This window comes from Triticum aestivum, chromosome 2A (genome assembly GCF_018294505.1).
Source record: "Triticum aestivum cultivar Chinese Spring chromosome 2A, IWGSC CS RefSeq v2.1, whole genome shotgun sequence".
Lineage (NCBI taxonomy): Eukaryota > Viridiplantae > Streptophyta > Magnoliopsida > Poales > Poaceae > Triticum > Triticum aestivum.
In genome coordinates, this window is record NC_057797.1 from 545,224,175 (window position 1) to 545,241,753 (window position 17,579).

A 17,579-nucleotide genomic window follows, 5' to 3' on the forward strand; every position below is an offset into this window, starting at 1 on the left:
GCTCGCCGTGGCTTATAAGTTATGTCGAACGGGAGGAGCTCAATGGCCCATTTTGCAATCCGGCCCGTTGCGTCACGGTTGTTTATAATATCGTTAAGTGGTACTTCTGAGGCTACTATTATTGAACACTCTTGAAAGTAGTGTCGTAGCTTCCGGGATGCCATGAATACTGCGTACGCGATCTTTTGATAATGCGGGTACCGTGATTTGCAAGGAGTGAGGACAGTGGACACATAATAGACTGGCTTTTGAAGGGGGAATATGTGTCCGTCCGCTTCTCGTTCGACGATGAGCACTGCGCTTACAACCTGATGTGTTGCTGCAATGTATAATAGCATTGGTTCGCCAATATTTGGCGCAGCTAGGACTGGGTTTGTTGCAAGTATGGCTTTTATCTCCTCGAGTCCAGCCGTGGCTGCATCCGTCCATTCGAAGTTTTCGGTGCGCCGAAGGAGGCGGTAAAGGGGTAGGGCCTTTTCTCCCAAGCGGGAGATAAATCGGCTCAGAGCCGCCACGCATCCAGTTAACTTTTGTATTTGTTTGAGGTCCTTTGGGATATCCAGTTACGACAGAGCTAGGATCTTGGCTGGATTTGCTTCGATTCCTCTACCAGATACAATGAAGCCCAAGAGCTTTCTGGCTGGAACGCCGAAAACGCATTTTTCCGGGTTGAGCTTGATGTCGTATGTTCGGAGTTTATCAAATGTGAGCCTCTGTCGATGGGGATTATTCCTCTAAAGGTTCCCGACTGGGGATTATTCCTCTAAAGGTTGTGTTGCTTCGCTCAATGCGGTTCCAGTCTATTTCCATTTTTTGAAGGGTTTCCTCGTAAATGAGGTTCAATCCGCTGCCGCCGTCCATGAGTACCTTGTTAAGACGAAAGCCGTCCACTATTGGGTTGAGGACCAATGCGGCTGGTGCTCGGGCTATTCGGAATTTAGGTTCATCACTGGCGTTAAAGGTAATAGCCATGTCACTCCATGGGTTTATTGTTGCTACTTGGTAGACTTCGGCAAGGCTGCGGAGTGTCCTTTTTCGCATACTATTTGATGCGAAAGTCTCGAAGACTGTTAATACCGTATGGGTGTCTTTGGGTGGCTTTCTGTGGCCTCCGGAATTAGGAGGTTTTCGCCAATTTTGGCCACCTGTCGGAGTATCCAACATGCTCTAAGGCTGTGAGTTGGTGTGGCATCCTCTATACTGTGAATTTTACAGGGTCCGTTAAGCCATCCTTCCAGTACGGTTCCATGCCCTATAGAGGGTTTTTGCTTTTTGGTGTTTGACCTGGGTGTCTGGTTATGCTGCACCCTTTTATTTCGGACTGGGTTTGTATTTAGGGCCGGATTGTCCCAAAATTTTATTTTGGTTTTCTAGGCGCTTTCCATCGCACAATACTTTTGTACAATGGACGCCAAGTCAGCGAAGCGTGTGATATCACGGCGAGTTATGGCGTTGAGTATTCCCTTGTCCGTGCAATTATTGCAGAAGATTAAGATTGCGTCTTCCTCGCGGCAGTCCCTTAGCCTGTTCTTAACCAGGAGGAATCTAGCCCAGTAATGATGTACTGTTTCATGGGACTCTTGCCTAATTTTGGATAGATCGCTTATGTTGGGGTGGGTGGGTGGAGTTAAATCCGGAGCCTCACCCCGTCTGAGGCTCAGAGGCCGAGGAATTTCTGAACTCGAAAATTTGGATCCCTGGGTGTTGTCCATTGAATCCAGCCCATCGCATGACTCTAAGTTCAGGTCTTGAGTGATATCCTCCCCTTCGCGGGTATTCGTCTTGGAGGGATCGGGAATCCGGACGTAGCGAGTCCTTAAGATAGACGAAGGTTTGCCGCACTATCCCTCTACCACGGCAACGTGATGGGTGACTTGGGGAGAGTTAATCTCTCTCAGATCGGTTTTAGGCCCAATCTGGTCATAATCCGTAGCGACTCCCAGGGCGGCGAAGCGATCCAAGAGCTCATTTATGGAGGAAAGCTCCATTGGATCTAACTGCTCGGCGAGTTCTGAACTGACATGAAGATTGTTTTTGATGGCTCGAGAGGTCATCGTCGGCGCAGAAGCCGAACAGGCGGTCATAAGAAAACCACCTAGCCGGAGGGTTTGGCCGACAGCCAAAGCTCCCTTAGCAACGGTGACGTCTTTAAAGACGGGACGAGGCATCCTTCCTGATGGCGACGACACAAAGGAACTCTCAATGAAAGCACCAATGTCGGTGTCAAAACCGGCGGATCTTGGGTAGGGGGTCCCGAACTGTGCGTCTAGGCCGGATGGTAACAGGAGGCAAGGGACACGAAGTTTTACCCAGGTTCGGGCCCTCTCGATGGAGGTAAAACCCTACGTCTTGCTTGATTAATATTGATGATATGGGTAGTACAATAGTAGATCTACCACGAGATCAGAGAGGCTAAACCCTAGAAGCTAGCCTATGGTATGATTGTTGATGTGTATGTTGTCCTATGGACTAAAACCCTCCGGTTTATATAGACAACGGATAGGGTTAGGGTTACATAGAGTCGGTTACAATGGTAGGAGATCTGAACATCCGTATCGCCAAGCTTGCCTTCCACGCCAAGGAAAGTCCCTTCCGGACACAGGACGGAGTCTTCAATCTTGTATCTTCATAGTCCAAGAGTTCGGCTGAAGGTATAGTTCGGCTATCCGAACACCCCCTAATCCAGGACTCCCTCACACGTTTTCCCCTCAGATCTGATAATTCTGGAGTCGCAAGGTTTGGATGTGATTCTGTGTATGGATTGGCTATCGATGTATGGAGGGAACATCGATTGCGCTAGTAAGTCGATTTTGCTCACCACCCTAGAAGGAAGAAGGATCAAGTATGTATCCCGGCATGTGCCAATTAGGACTCAAATAAATTCCTTAACAGGAGTTGTACACGAGGAAGTACCAGTGGTGAAGGATTTCCCGGATGTATTTCCAGAAGAGTTGCCAGGCATGCCACCGGATAGAGACATCGAGTTTTTGATTAAGCTTTTGTCAGGCACATGACCCATATCTAAGAGACCATACAGGATGACCACACAGGATTTAGAGGAAATTAAGAAGCAGATTAAGGAGTTACTGGATAAAGGATATATTCGCCCAAGTTTGTCACCTTGGGGATCACCAGTACTTCTAGTGGAGAAGAAGGATGGATCGTTAAGGATGGTTGTTGATTATCGTGGATTGAATGAAGTAACGATCAAGAACAAGTACCCACTACCGATGATCAATGATTTGTTTGATCAGCTGCAAGGAGCTAAGGTGTTTTCCAAGATCGATTTGCGATCAGGGTACCACCAGTTGAAGATTCGAGAGCAGGATATACCTAAGACAGCTTTTACCACAAGGTACGGGCTATATGAGTATACCGTTATGTCATTTGGCCTGACTAACGCACCCGCTTATTTCATGAACATGATGAACAAGGTGTTTATGGAGTTTTTGGATAAGTTCATTGTGGTGTTCATTGACGATATTCTGGTCTACTCGAATAATGAAGAGGAGCATAAGGAGCATTTGCGTTTAGTACTTGGGAAGCTCAGAGAACATCAGCTATACGCCAAGTTCAGCAAGTGTGAGTTTTGGTTGAAGGAAGTTGGATTCCTTGGACATGTTATATCTGGAGAAGGAATAGCAGTAGACCACAACAAAGTCGTCACTGTGACAAATTGGGAGGCACCCACGTCCGTTGGAGAGATCCGGAGTTTTCTTGGACTCGTAGGATACTACCGGAGGTTCATTGAGAATTTCTCAAAGATTGCAAAGCCTATGACGGAGTTTTTAAAGAAGGACACCAAATTCAAATGGACTGAGGAGTGTGAGGCTAGTTTTTGGGAATTGAAGAAACGTTTGGTTACATCACCAGTGTTGATTCTGCCATATCAACGCAAGGATTATGAAGTGTATTGCGACGCCTCTCGTCGAGGACTTGGAGCAGTGCTTATGCAGGAAGGAAGAGTTGTTTCATATGCCTCACGACAGCTTAAAACCCATGAGTTAAATTATGCTACACATGATTTTGAGTTAGCAGTCGTAGTGCATGCGTTGAAGACTTGGTATACACGGATCACAAGAGTTTGAAGTATATCTTCACGCAGAAGGAGTTGAATCTCAGGTAGAGGAGATGGTTGGAACTCATAAAGGATTATGATATGAAGTTGCACTATCATCCCGGAAAGGCTAACGTAGTAGCCGATGCGTTGAGCCACAAGAGTCATGTCAATACACTCATGACAGGAGAGTTACCCAAGGAGTTAGCAGAAGACCTTCGTGATCTATGTTTGGAGATATTTCTGAGAGGCTATGTAGCAGCTTTGGAGATTCAATCTACTTTGATGGATAAGATCAGAGAAGCATAGAAGACGGACAAGGAGATTGCCGAGATAAAGGAAAGGATGAGCAAAGGAAAAGTCAAGGGATTTCGTGAAGATGAGCACGATACCGTAAGGTTTGAGGGCCGCGTATATGTACCAAATGATCAGGAGATCAGGAAGCTGATTTTGCAGGAGGCCCATGACTCACCATATTCGATTCACTCAGGAAATACTAAGATGTACCTGGATCTGAAGGATAGATTCTGGTGGACTGGAATGAAGAAGGATATTGCGGAGTATGTAGCAGTTTGTGATGTATGCCAGAGAGTGAAGGAAGAGCATCAGAAGCCAGCACGATTGCTGCAACCATTGCCGATACCCGAATGGAAGTGGGATAATCTAGGCATGGATTTTATCACAGGATTACCCAGGACTCGTTCAGGCTATGACTCGATATGGGTTGTAGTCGATCGTTTGACGAAAGTAGCTCATTTCATCCGAGTGAAGACCACTTACACCAGTGCTAAGTTGGCTAAGATATACATGACCAAGATCGTATGTTTGCATGGAGTTCCGAGGACAATCGTATCAGATAGAGGAACCCAGTTTATCTCAAAGTTTTTGAATCAGTTACACGAAACTTTGGGAACCAGGCTAGAGTTCAGTACAACTTTTCACCCGCAGGCGGATGGACAGACTGAGAGAGTAAATCAGATTCTCGAGGACATGTTGAGAGCTTGTGCGCTAGTTATGGATCTAGTTGGACGGTAATTTGCCTTACGCAGAGTTCTCTTACAACAACAGTTACCAAGCCAGTTTGAAGGTGGCCCCTTTCGAAGCATTGTACGGAAGGAGGTGCAAAACACCGTTGTTGTGGGACGAAGTTGGAGACCGACAGTTGTTTGGACCAGATTTGATTAAAGAATCGAAAGAGAAGGTTAAGCTGATTCGTGATAGACTCAGGGTAGCCCAGTCCAGGCAGAAGAGCTATACGGATTCTAAACGCAAGGAGACAGCTTACGAAGTTGGAGACAGAGTGTACCTTCGTGTATCACCACTCCGAGGAGTTAAGCGCTTTGGAGTTAAGGGAAAGTTAGCACCGCGTTTTGTGGGACCATACAAAGTTTTGGAACGTATGGGAGAAGTTGCTTACAAGTTGAAATTGCCCGAAGGATTGTCAGGAGTTCACGATGTGTTCCACGTTTCTCAGATGAAGAAGTGCCACGTGGAGATGGCTGATATCCCTCTGAGAGATACAGTCCCACTAGAAGCGATACAGTTGGATAGCGACTTGACCTACGAGGAGAAGCCAGTCAAGATTCTCGAGTTTGCCCGCCGAGTTACATGCAGCAAAGTTATCAAGTTCTGTAAAGTTCAGTGGAGCCACCATACCGAGGATGAAGTCACCTAGGAGCGAGAGGAAGACCTACGCAAAGACCATCCACACCTATTTTCTAGCCAACCCGAATCTCGAGGGCGAGATTCATCTTAAGGGGGGTAGGTTTGTAACATCCCAAATTTTCAATTTGGAATCTTATACATTAGATCATCATTGCATATCATATTTTATTAAATTTTGGTTGATCCGAGAAATTCCACGCAACTCAAGGACCCACGTAGAGAGTTGGGGAATTCATTATTTTCATATTCGAGTTTTCTCGAATTTTGTAAAGAGGATCGTTTGATTTTAATTATTTTCTCTTCGAATATTTCTTTTATAAAAAATAAAAGAGAGAGGATAAATTGACTTCCTCAAAATAAAGAAATATCAAAGATTTAATATTAAAATCAAATAAGATTTTTTTATTCGGAGTTTTATCGCTATTTTATTTGAATTAGGGAAAATATGCATTTTTCAAAATTGCATTTTAGGCCCAAATAAATGTTCACCTTGTCCGGCTTATTTTTAGAGGACGGGGAAAATTTATTTCAGGATTTTTAGAGTCCGTTTAGTATATCTTTTCTTTTATTTTCTGCACGTCGGAATTATTAAAAAAAGTCAAACCGACTTCGGGATGTACCTGGCCAAGAGACCTCGGGCCGGCCCTCTTTATAAGTCGCCACCCCCGAGCTACCGAAGCCCACCGGCCCAACCCGCGTCACCGCCCCAAACCCTATCCCTTGCCCGACATCGCCGCCGCCGCCCGCGCCACCGCCGCGCCTCGCCGGACCGCCGCCGGAGGTAGCCGCCGCCGCCTCAGTTTACGTAAGAAAACCGAGCGGTTTTTTTTCTAAACCCTATATTCTTTTTTTAGATCCGGTTCGGTTTATTTTTTTCGGCTTAGTAAATAGCGGACATTCGTCCGGACGTTTGTTTTAACGAACGGTTTTCACCGCTTAGCCGCAGATAGCGAACGTTCGTTCGTTAGCCCGTTCGTCAGTTTTTCTTTTTCTCGGATTTTTCGCGGTTATTTTCGATCGCGATTTCTGATCCGATTTTCGTTTTAGTATACCTTTTCGCTCGTTTACCGGAATCAGGCGATTTTAGCCCCAGGAGTTTCGTCTCGAAACTCTCTTTCTGTTTAACCAATTTAAACAAGGTTTTGCTACTGTAAAATTTGACTTTAGTTCAGATTAGTAAACGAAACTTGTTTATTTTGCCGTTTGAGTTTTGTTGCTTCGTTTGATTTGATTCTTTTTGCAAACCGGAGTTCTTAAGTTGAACTTTCTGGTTAGATACATTATTTGAGTTTTACCTGTGCCCTTGCTTGATTGCTTATTGTATGCTTGTTTGATTGCCATAGAGTACCCGAAGTGCGAAGAGTGCTACATCGAGTCTCTAGGTTTCACGGATCATCAGCAAGGCAAGTAACACTTTGATCATACCTCTTTACTACCCAGTTTTATTGCATTAGATCAATCCTAAAACACTTGCATGGTTAGAATCTGATAAATTGTGGGTTGGGAAGTAGTTGATGAGGTAGGAACCTATTGTGCTGTTTATTATCAAACCCTTGGGAGTTACTTCTACGTTATGCTTATATTGCTCTGCTATGCTCGTAGACGTGGATTGAGTTTGAGCGTATTCATGACAGCTGTGAGTATTGTTAAGTAATGGTTAACTTAAGGTGACAACTTTAATACACATCTGGGTGGATTGAGGCACCTGGGGAATTCCAGTGATTGCTTGTATTTTTTGAAATCCCAGGGTACCGTGTGATTTTCCAATGGACCACCACCCAGACTCAAAGGGATCATAACATTATTCTTGCTAGAAACTTCTGTGTGTAGCCACATGCCATTATGGGCTCTGGCATAGTTGAGTAAATTGTGGGAAACCTTTCCATGATGGGCTAGCAGATGTAGGGGATTGTAGGTGTACCGGCCTATCTATCATTTAAGGGGACCTCTTCGGAAACACTGTGTCTCGATCATCCGTTTCTCAAACATCATGTAGTGCAAGAAATCCAACGGAGGAGATCGAGTCTTGTGGGGAAAAGTGTACAAATCTCTGTAGAGTGTATAAACTAATCATGGTTAGCCGTGTCCCCGGTTATGTACATCTTGAGTATCTAGTTCTTGGATTATCATATGGATCTCATCACTTTTTAATATAATTTGATTGGGTTAATGATTACTTTTAATTGGGATTGAGAGGGGGTTTACCTTCTCAATGTTTTCAACCAACTTTGTAGTTAAGTAAAATATATTCCTTTGCAGTTGGGAAAAATTGGCTTTTCGCAAAATATATTAACCATACAGCCTCCACCAGCCATATATGCATGTAGTGATAGCTTTACATTGTTCATTACTCTCTTGTGTTACATTGCCAGCATATTCCATGTGCTGACCCGTTCCGAGCTACAACGTATCATATTGCAGACTTTTCAGACGACGAGTAAGGAGCCTTAGGTCGTGGTCTTTCACTCAGTGATGCCGTTGGAGTTGATGGACTCACTTTATCTTCCAAGCCTTCCGCTGTTATCGTGTTAGATAGCCTTAAGCCATATTTATTGTAATAAGGTCTCTTTTGAGACATTCGATGTAATAAGTGTGTGATTGTTACTCTGTTGTAAATCCTCAAGGACTGTGCGTGTCAGCATTACCGATCCAGGGATGACACTAATGCACAGAGATCGGACTGTTTGAGGTCTGGTCGCTACACCAGTTTTGTTTGGTTTTTGCGTTTTTTCTCTTTCTTTTTTTATTTCTCCTTTCATTTATTTTGTTTAGTTTCCTGTTCCCATTTTTCTTTCATTTTTCCTTTTTTATTTTTATTATATTTACTTTTATGGATTTTTTTCAATTTCGCGAACATTTTTTGAAAATCACAAGCAATGTCATTTTCATGAATTTTTTTATTTCATGAACCATTTTTAAATCCGTGAACTTTTTTTGAATCATGAACTGATTTGAAATTCATGAATGAACCTTTTCAAATCTGTGAAAAAAATTCCAGTTTGCCATTTTTTTTAAATCATGAACTTTTTAAATAAATCAACTTTCTTCGAGTTCATGAATACCTTTTTAGTTATACTAACTTTTTTCCCAATTCATAACTTTTTTCCAAGAGCCACAGTCAACCGGTCTACCATGAGAGGAAGCGAGCAACCTGGCGCCCACGAGCGAATTAATGGTTGTTGTTGGGCCAACCACGTGAGCTGGCGCATGAGCGCCGCTTCGGTAGCGGGCACACTAGGCGTGGAATAGGAGTTCCCTTGGATACCCCTCTGTCTTGCAGTTGGCGCTTAGTACTGTCGAGGATGGGCCGGGCCACTAGACCCAGTGACCATGGTAGGCCTTGCATAGACGAGCTGGACGCTTAGCTCGCAACGAGTTACCTTGGTCACTGCATGGTGGGGTTGCTCTCTCAAGGATGCTGACATCGCCCCCTTCTTGCTTTGCGGCTTCCCACCAAGCCTCAGCAGCTCGGGAGCAGGTCTGGAGCTTGAGTTTGTCTTCCCACGATTTCACGGACAAATACTCCCTCCGTAAACTAATATAAGAGCGTTTAGATCACTACTTTAGTGATTTAAACACTCTTATATTAGTTTATAGAGGGAGTACATGTCAGTGTTGGTGATGCTCTAATGCTACATCAATGGACGTTTTATTTAGAGTGAATTCCACTTTTTACCCCATATTTATACATTTATGACACTAATTACCCCTTCGAGTGAAAATTCGTCTAGAATACCCCTTTTGAAATCTTTGGACCCCTGTTTTGTGATGCGTGTCCATCAGGTAAGGTGTGAGGTGACGCCCTGTATCTAAAAACATGTGGACGGCCACAAGGAGTGGAACAGATAGACAAGAGAAGCTTGGACAAGATCGCCAATGATGCCCTCCGATCCTTATAGTTTTTTTTACGAATCAATGACGCAACATGCCGATCCTATCGACCATAAACAAACAAAATGTAAAACCGGGGTAAAACCGTGTTAAAAGTCTTCAAAATCTGACATTTCGATAAAAGTTCCGCTAAATAGGGTAATATGTGTCACAAATGTACAACTACAAGGTAAAAAATGGAATTCACTCTTTTATTTACGGAGGAGTTCGTCCCAATCCAGCTGGACCTGGGTTAATGCAGTATTTTGATCATGTGCGCTCGCTCAGTTGTTTCAAATACACCTAGCTAGTTCTGGGTTTTTTCAGTTTCTTTTTCTTACTAATGATGCTTGTTTCTATTTTCTAATTTGATTTGCCCTGCTACGCAAACTGATCGACAGATTGAATTACACCCGTTACCCATTGCAAATTTGCACAGACACAAACTAGCATTCCATTCTTCACTTATTCCACGAATGCTGTTTGCTGGCAGTTTTAATTGCCAGGCAAGATGAAATGATGTTAGTTTTTGCCTCAATTTTTTATTCTTCCTGAAAACTGCCATTTGTCTCTGAAGAAAATGGCATGCGCCTGTGAAGAATCTGCCAAGAAAAACGTTCGTAAATGTCACCCCTCACAGCGAACTCGTTCGCCAGCTATCAGGGGCCCAAAAACTGAGCTAGTTCTGTGTTTTTCCAGTTCTTTCTTTCCTTCTAATGCCTTTATTTCCCCGCTGCTTAGCCCTGCTACAAAACTTGACAACGGATTTCATTCCATGACACAAGCTTACATTCCATTCGTTACCCCTACTCCATGTACGACACACACGCAGCTTTATTGAGCTCGAACTGAAACACGAGAGCAGAGATGAATATGACGAAGGCCGGTTCAGTACTTGGTGCATTTGTTGGTGGAGCCACTATCGAGGTGGAGCACGCAGCCCTTGCCGTCCTCGGGCGCGCACATGCAGGCGCACCCGTTGAGCTTCTGGCCGGGGTAGTTCTTGCAGGTGATGTACCCTCCCTGGATGCAGTTGCCAGGTTCCCGGATCGATGGGGTCGAAGGATGGGAACGAGGGTCGAGGATCACCGACTACCGATAGTAGGGGAAGATGGGGGTATACATCTTTAGACCGAACCGGTCGATAGGCGGAACGTGACCCCCAACAATTTGGGAACGATGACCCCACAACGATATGGCAGGTGGAGGAACATGACCCTTTTTTTTGCATGGTAATACATGTCTCATTCATATCAGAAAGAACAAAGTACAAATTACGTAAAGACCGACATGACAAAACTGAAAAGATAGCAGAACATTTCTGAGATTGACACCAACGCCCGTCACCTGCCTCCGGCACCACCACAGCAGCCACCGAAGAAAAGAATGACGAATCACCTCCTCACCTGAGCTCGACGCGGCTCCATCTCTGATATGCAGCCTTGCGGACCTCGAAGGTGGCTCACCAAAAGTGAAGCCCTTACCGTTGAACGAATCAGACCGGGGCAACACCCCGGACACGCCATCGAACTCCAGATCTGACACCCCACTATGACTAAAACGCCGAAGGAGGAAACCATATCTGCCATCCACGATGCACGAGCCCAGCACATGCTCCGTCTTCCAGATGTCGTCGATGCAGACCACAATCTGCATCCGCTCCTGGACTACCTCCCAAGCTCCGCGTCGACGCTGGAGCAAACGCCATTGCAACGGCGGAGCCCGAGGACACAGGTCCACCATGAGGATGCTGCCGCCGCCATGCCATCCTTGCTTGAACAGTCTGGTTTCCAAATCCATCCCAAACCATAGGACCAATGGCCTCGTCAGGGAAGGAAGGATCCGAAGAATCTTTATTCAGCATTGTCATCGTCGCCGCCGAAGCAAAGACGATGAACAACCTAAAAACCTAGACTACGAGAGAGTAAAAGCGATCCACACGTGTGGATCCGGCGACCCCCCTCACCACCAACGACCGAAGTCGCCGGCAGAGGGGAGCTGCCGGAGAGCGGCGTTGGAAGATCGGCCTCCCCTAGCGGCGGCCAGGGTTCCAGCCGTCAGGGATGAGAGGAAAACAGGAAAGAGTAGGTGCAACGTGACCGTCCTTACACGCAAGAGGAAAGTCAGTAGCTCAGGTATTAATTATCACTTCATCTTAGGAACTGTTTGGTATGTACCAAAATCTGCCTCACCAATTCGTGCAAGGTTCTAGCATCGTCCATGATTGGAAATGAGGTTTGTTCAGATAATGAACTAATGAGTGCAGAATGTGAACAAATATTTGTCAAATTTTTGCGAGGAACATAAATGCGTGCAATATCTAGTCAAGCGTACAGGTCTCCCCGGCAGTATTACAGACACAGAAGTTGCACGTCAATATAACAGTGCAGTTGACTTCCATTTTCCTGCAGATCTCACTGAGATGGATCTTCGAGCAAGGAGCGAGCATGGTAGCCAAGAGTAAGAAAAAGGAGAGGCTTCAGGAGAACCTAGGAATCTTTGACTGGGAACTGACGGACGAAGACCGGTTCAAGATTACTCGGATACGGCAGTACAAGAAGGTCACGGTGCTGGCGATCCTCTGCCCTGAAGGTGTCCCTGGCGTCGATATGTCGGAGGTTGATGTGGTTGAAACGTAGGTGCCAAATTGTGGAGATGCATGCGCCATTTAAACACTGCGAGTTACTCCTGTAATTTGGTGAAGATGCATGCGCCATTTATGCACTCCAAATTACAAAGATTTGGTGGTGAGATGCTTCTGGTGGTGCTACCTGTGCCCTACCTGGATGAGGTCCTGCTTGGCATCATCAATTGTGATGATCCTGACGGGTTCCCCTACAGTGCTGGTGGGTAGCCGTCAGTCGTCATTCACTGTGTCACAAATGGACTTGGCCACAGGCCACAACATCTTCGGTTGGCTGATCTTTCCTTGTCTCGCGCCAGCATCATCTTCTCTTCTCTCCAGGAAGAAAGAAAGACTTTTTTTACGAAGAAGGAAGAAAGAAAGACTAGCAAAAGTTGCTCCTAGAAAATCGACGAAATTTAAGCTTGCATGGATAGTAGAAGGCTCCTGTTTGTCCCACAGGCAATCCAAATTTCTTGTGGCGAGCGCGACAAGTCAACAACTGAGGTGGGTCCTGGTTAGGAGATGGATGTATCATGTATGACAGATATGTGGGCCTCACAGCTATTTGTGTGTGTGTGTGTGTGTGTGTGAGGAAGAACTGGGCCTCAGAATTACTACGAAAGTATGGCGGAGAACGAAACATATGGTACAAGAAATTGTCTAGCTCAGCTTAGTCCATGACCTTCTTAAAAAAAAGCTTTGTCCATGTGTTGTGGTGACTAGAGTAGTTCACAACTATCTACTCCTACACCGCACAAGGATCCAGTTTCATTGCAGAGACAATTGATGCCCGCTGGAAGAACCAAAATCCACCTCTCTGCCTTTGAAAAACGGACGAACAGCTACGTAAGAGCATCTTCAGCCCCGCTCATAGGGAGGCCTCCTTAGGCGATTTTTTCGCGCCGGCGTCGAAAAAATGGACCAGTCGCATTTTCAGAAGCCTGATTTTCGCCGGCCTGGGCCAAAATCAGCGCCAGCGGACCCAGGCCGAACCCGGCATCCAGGGGCGAGCGGTTTTGGCGCGAAAAAGCCGCGGGCCAGCCGCGTCAGTGACACCGCGGCTCGTCCTTCCCCAACGCCTCGGTTTCCCGCGCGGGGAATCAATGATAAGGCTGCCGCCAGTCAGCCTTACCATTGATTCCTCATGGGCGGCGCATCACGGGACGGCACGCCGACGCCTCCCTTCCCTCGCACGCGTACACACGAGCGCGGTGCGGCTATATAAGCCGGTGGACTCGCTCGCCTGTGGCCACACAAGCCCCGCCCTCGCCGCCGAGCTTTACCTCTCCCGAGCGCCACCGCCGAGCTCTCCCTCTCCCGTGAACCGCCGCCCAGCCCCTCCCTCTCCCTCCCCCTCTCACGATGGCCGAGCGTTTCGCCGGAGACGAGGCGGCGGCCAACGGCTTCGACCGCCGCAGTCTTCGCGAACAGGAGTCGTGGCTCATGTTCCAGGCGAACATCCCGACGCCACCGGACATGCGCGCCGGGTCGATGGGCTGGAAGCTCAGCAATGGGGGAGTGCCCATTCCCCCGTTGCCCGATGCCGTGGTTAAACCCTCCTACTTCGCCGACGAGGTCGAGGTCGTGCGTGCCTCCCTCATCGACGCCCAGCTCTTCCTCCCCCAGTACGCCGCCGACAACCACGCGGCTTGGGCGGCGTACTTCCAACGCCGTCAGCAGCAGCGGCTGGCGTCCACCAACGGCGCGGTCGTGGTCGGCGGCCAGAAGAACATCGAGGGGCGCCACCTGTGGTGGGGTGTCCCCGGCCGCACACTCGAGGGCGTGCTGACGCACCTCGAGGGCAGCAACAACCCGCCATTAGCGTACCCCCCGGCGAGGGCGGCCGCGGCGCCCCGCCGATGCGACAGGCCATGAGCGCCAAGGAGGTTCGGCTCCTCCTCCTCTTCCTCCTCGTGCTCTTCCTCGCACTCCTCCGGCACTCCAGCGCTGCTCGGCATCAAGGTCGAGCCCGCGGCGGAGACGCCGCTCGGCCGGCGCACTCGCAGCGTCGGCATCGTCATCAACGAGGGCGGCCGGCGCGCCTCCTCGTCGGCTCCTCCTCCGCGCTTCGTCAAGCCAAAGACGGAGCCGGGGCTCGCGCCGGTGAAGGCGGAGCCGGGTCTCCCCGCCATGAAGAGGGAGCACAGCGAGGTCAAGCTCGACAACGACGTGGCCCTTGAATGGGCACGTCAGGACTCCCTGAAAATGGCGAGGGAGCGCCAGTGCGCCGTACTGCGACGCTTCGCGGAGCGCCGCCGGGGCCGCGAGGAAGGAGGAGTCGTCATCATCGCCGACAGCGACGACGACGACGCGCCGCCGCCGTCAGCAGTCCGCCATGGCGACGCCGGGTCCAGTAGGGGCGCCCGCGTCAAGGAGGAGAAGGCCGATGATGACGATGGCGGTGATGATGGCAGCGATGACGGCGACTACCCGATGTTCAGCCAGTTTCTTTTTTAGATTAGTTTATATATTTGCTATGTAATAAAAATTCGTGAACTTTGTTGAATTATATGCCCAAGTTGAACCAAATTTGTCGTGTTTAGTCGAATTTCGCCGAACTTTGCTATATACTTTTATTTTTTGAACGCGTCTGGGGACCGCTCTAGAGCCGGCGGCTGGAGACCAACTCACCCCAGTTCAATTTTTTGCGCCGGTTCATCCCAGGCGGCGGCGATTTAGGCGCCCGGGGGGCCAACGGCTGGCTGGAGATGCTCTAAGTCCTTATGTCACTCGGGCCAGTATAAAAGCCGGTGGCTCGTCCTGTACTTGAACCACAAGACAAGACAAGCTCAATCGCTCTGCAGAGACGACGCATGGCCTCGACGACAGCGGCGGTGCCGGAGGTGGCGCTGCGGTCCGGCGGCGCGAGGCCCATGCCGGCCGTCGGCATGGGCACCGCCAAGTTCCCGGCGGTGGCGGAGACCACCGTGAAGGCCGTGCTGGAGGCCGTGGAGGTGGGCTACCGCCACTTCGACACGGCCGCCATGTACGCGACGGAGCGGCCCCTGGGCGAGGCCCTCGCGGAGGCGGTGCGCCGCGGGCTCCTGGCGTCCCGGAAGGAGGTGTTCGTCACGTCCAAGCTCTGGTGCACGCAGTGCCACCCTCAGCTCGTGATTCGGTCCCTCCGGGAGAGCCTCCAGTAAGCTCGGTCCATCTAGAGTAGACTTTTGCCCGTTGACTTCTGTTGATCTTGATCAATCGTCTCGGGGTTTGTGCTTCGTTTCTGAAGGAACCTGCAGATGGAGTACGTGGACCTGTACCTGATCCACTGGCCGATCAGCCTGAAGCCCGGGCCGGCGGTGTTCCCGGTGAAGCGGGACGACGCCGTCCCGTTCGACTTCGAGGGCGTGTGGCGCGCGATGGAGGAGTGCCACCGCCTCGGGCTCGCCAAGGCCATCGGCGTCAGCAACTTCACCACCAGCCACCTCCACAAGCTACTCGCCGCTGCCACCGTCCCTCCTGCAGTCAACCAGGTTGCTGGATGTTACGAGCTCCTACGAGATTACGAATACTGGTCTGAATGTCTTAGCAAGACGATCCACCGTCACTGTAACTCTGTGTATCATCTGTAGGTGGAGATGAACCCGGTCTGGCAGCAGAGGAAGTTGAGGGGGTACTGCGCGGAGAAGGGCATCCACGTCGCGGCCTACTCGCCGTTGGGAGGGCAGAATTGGTCCGGCGACGGAAACGCCGTGCTGGACTCCGAGGTGCTCGCGGAGATCGCCAGGGCCAGAGGAAAGACCGTCGCACAGGTAACCGTAACCGTAGTGTACACGCCTCGTTTCTCCTAGCAACTGCTCGGAATTACGACATGCAGTCCGTATGACACCAACCGATTCCTCTTTCTTCTCATTCAGGTAGCGCTGAGGTGGATCTACGAGCAAGGGGTGACCCCGATCGTCAAGAGCTTCAGCAAGGAGAGGCTCAAGGAGAACCTCGGGATCTTCGACTGGGGGCTCGCCGACGACGACCTGCGCAAGATCGGCCAGATTCCGCAGAAGAAGATCGTCAAAGCTGCAGGCATGCTGTTCTCGGCAGAGGGCGAGTTCACGTCGGTTGACCTCGCAGACATGGAAATTGTCGAGGAATAAAATAGGCACTCAGAAAGTGAGAGTACCTGCTTCGCTGTGTGACGTAGTAGTAAATTACAGTAGTAGCTTACTTTGAGGGTGGGGATAAATAAGAGCATCTGCAATAGTCTTTATGATAGATTTCTTGATACAAGGTCCACATCAGCAGTCAACCGTGTATCATACGAGTTCTCTAATGAAGCGTATGTTAGTCTGATGGAACCACGCATATTAAATCAATTTAAATAAACTGATGACCAACCAGGTCCGGCCAGGAGCCATGAATGTAGTTACCTCGGAGCTTGTCTCTGGAACGTTGGTTCATGATCATACGATCCCATTCTCTCTCTTTTTTTATTTTATGCCACGTCATTAAAAGAGTCTACATGGTAGATTTACCAACGATGATCACACGACCATTGGAGATGCCCTAAAGGAGTGATCAGGCCCACCTTCCAATAGTATTCATCATCTGTTAAGGCAGGAGTATAAAGAACACTAGAAGTAAAAATTAAATTTAGATCCGTAGACCACCTAACGACGATTACAGTCAATGAAGCGAGCCAAAGACGTGCCGCCGTCATTGCTCGTCCCTCACTGGAGTCGAGAAACCTTGTTATTGTAGACAGTTGGAAAGTTGTCGTACTAAGGCCCAATAGGACCAGCGCATCAGAATAGCAACCGCTATCGATGAAGAGAAACGCAGATCGAAATGATCCAATTTGAAGACACGCGAACACTGACGAACAAAAATCGGATCTAAGTGGATCCATCGAAGATAACTGCCGACCGAATTCCGTGAGATCCACCGAAGACACATCTTCACACGTCTTTCGATAGCGCTAGACGCACCATCAGAACAAAAGCTAGGCGAGAAGAACATTATTCCAACTTCAAATAGTCGTCCCCGTCTCATTTTCATGAAAAGGACACAAACTCTAAAGAGACATAAAAAAAATACCTAAAAATGGAGTAGGAGGGGCCATGGAGGACGAAGCCGATCCGTGACGCCGCCGACGGGAGGCGAAAAATCCCCGATTACCACGCGCGAATCACAAAATCCCTGATGAGCACGTGCGAGTCGCACGAAGCAAAGAGATTCTCTCTTTTTTTTGCGAGGTGAAGCAAAGAGATTCAAGGCGTACCTGACTTGTTCTTTTTTTTTAATTCTGAAATTCGACGTGACTTGTTCTCTGTTCATTGTGCTAAATCATCTGTTCATTGAGCTGCAGGTAAATCCGTTGTATTTCGACTTGGTGAATTGCAGCTTCATTTTCCACGTAAAAATCAT

General features: G+C 48.4%; 1 protein-coding gene across 1 annotated transcript; it reads left to right on the forward strand.

The window, feature by feature from the left end:
• Nucleotides 1-14,922: 14,922 nt before the first annotated feature.
• Nucleotides 14,923-16,505, forward strand: LOC123185526 (non-functional NADPH-dependent codeinone reductase 2). The gene is made up of 4 exons (XM_044597398.1): nucleotides 14,923-15,357; nucleotides 15,448-15,691; nucleotides 15,791-15,970; nucleotides 16,076-16,505. Exons 1-4 carry the CDS (start codon nucleotides 15,032-15,034, stop codon nucleotides 16,307-16,309), a joined length of 984 nt encoding a protein of 327 aa, XP_044453333.1. The 5' UTR covers nucleotides 14,923-15,031; the 3' UTR covers nucleotides 16,310-16,505.
• Nucleotides 16,506-17,579: the final 1,074 nt, after the last annotated feature.

What these genes read in the sequence shown, in the direction of transcription:
- LOC123185526 (XM_044597398.1), top strand. Translation starts at nt 15,032, where the DNA reads ATGGCCTCGACGACAGCGGCGGTGCCGGAGGTGGCGCTGCGGTCCGGC. An exon ending in TCCCTCCTGCAGTCAACCAG is followed by an intron (nt 15,692 to 15,790) that starts GTTGCTGGATGT and finishes TATCATCTGTAG; the next exon opens with GTGGAGATGAACCCGGTCTG. An exon ending in GAGGAAAGACCGTCGCACAG is followed by an intron (nt 15,971 to 16,075) that starts GTAACCGTAACC and finishes CTTCTCATTCAG; the next exon opens with GTAGCGCTGAGGTGGATCTA.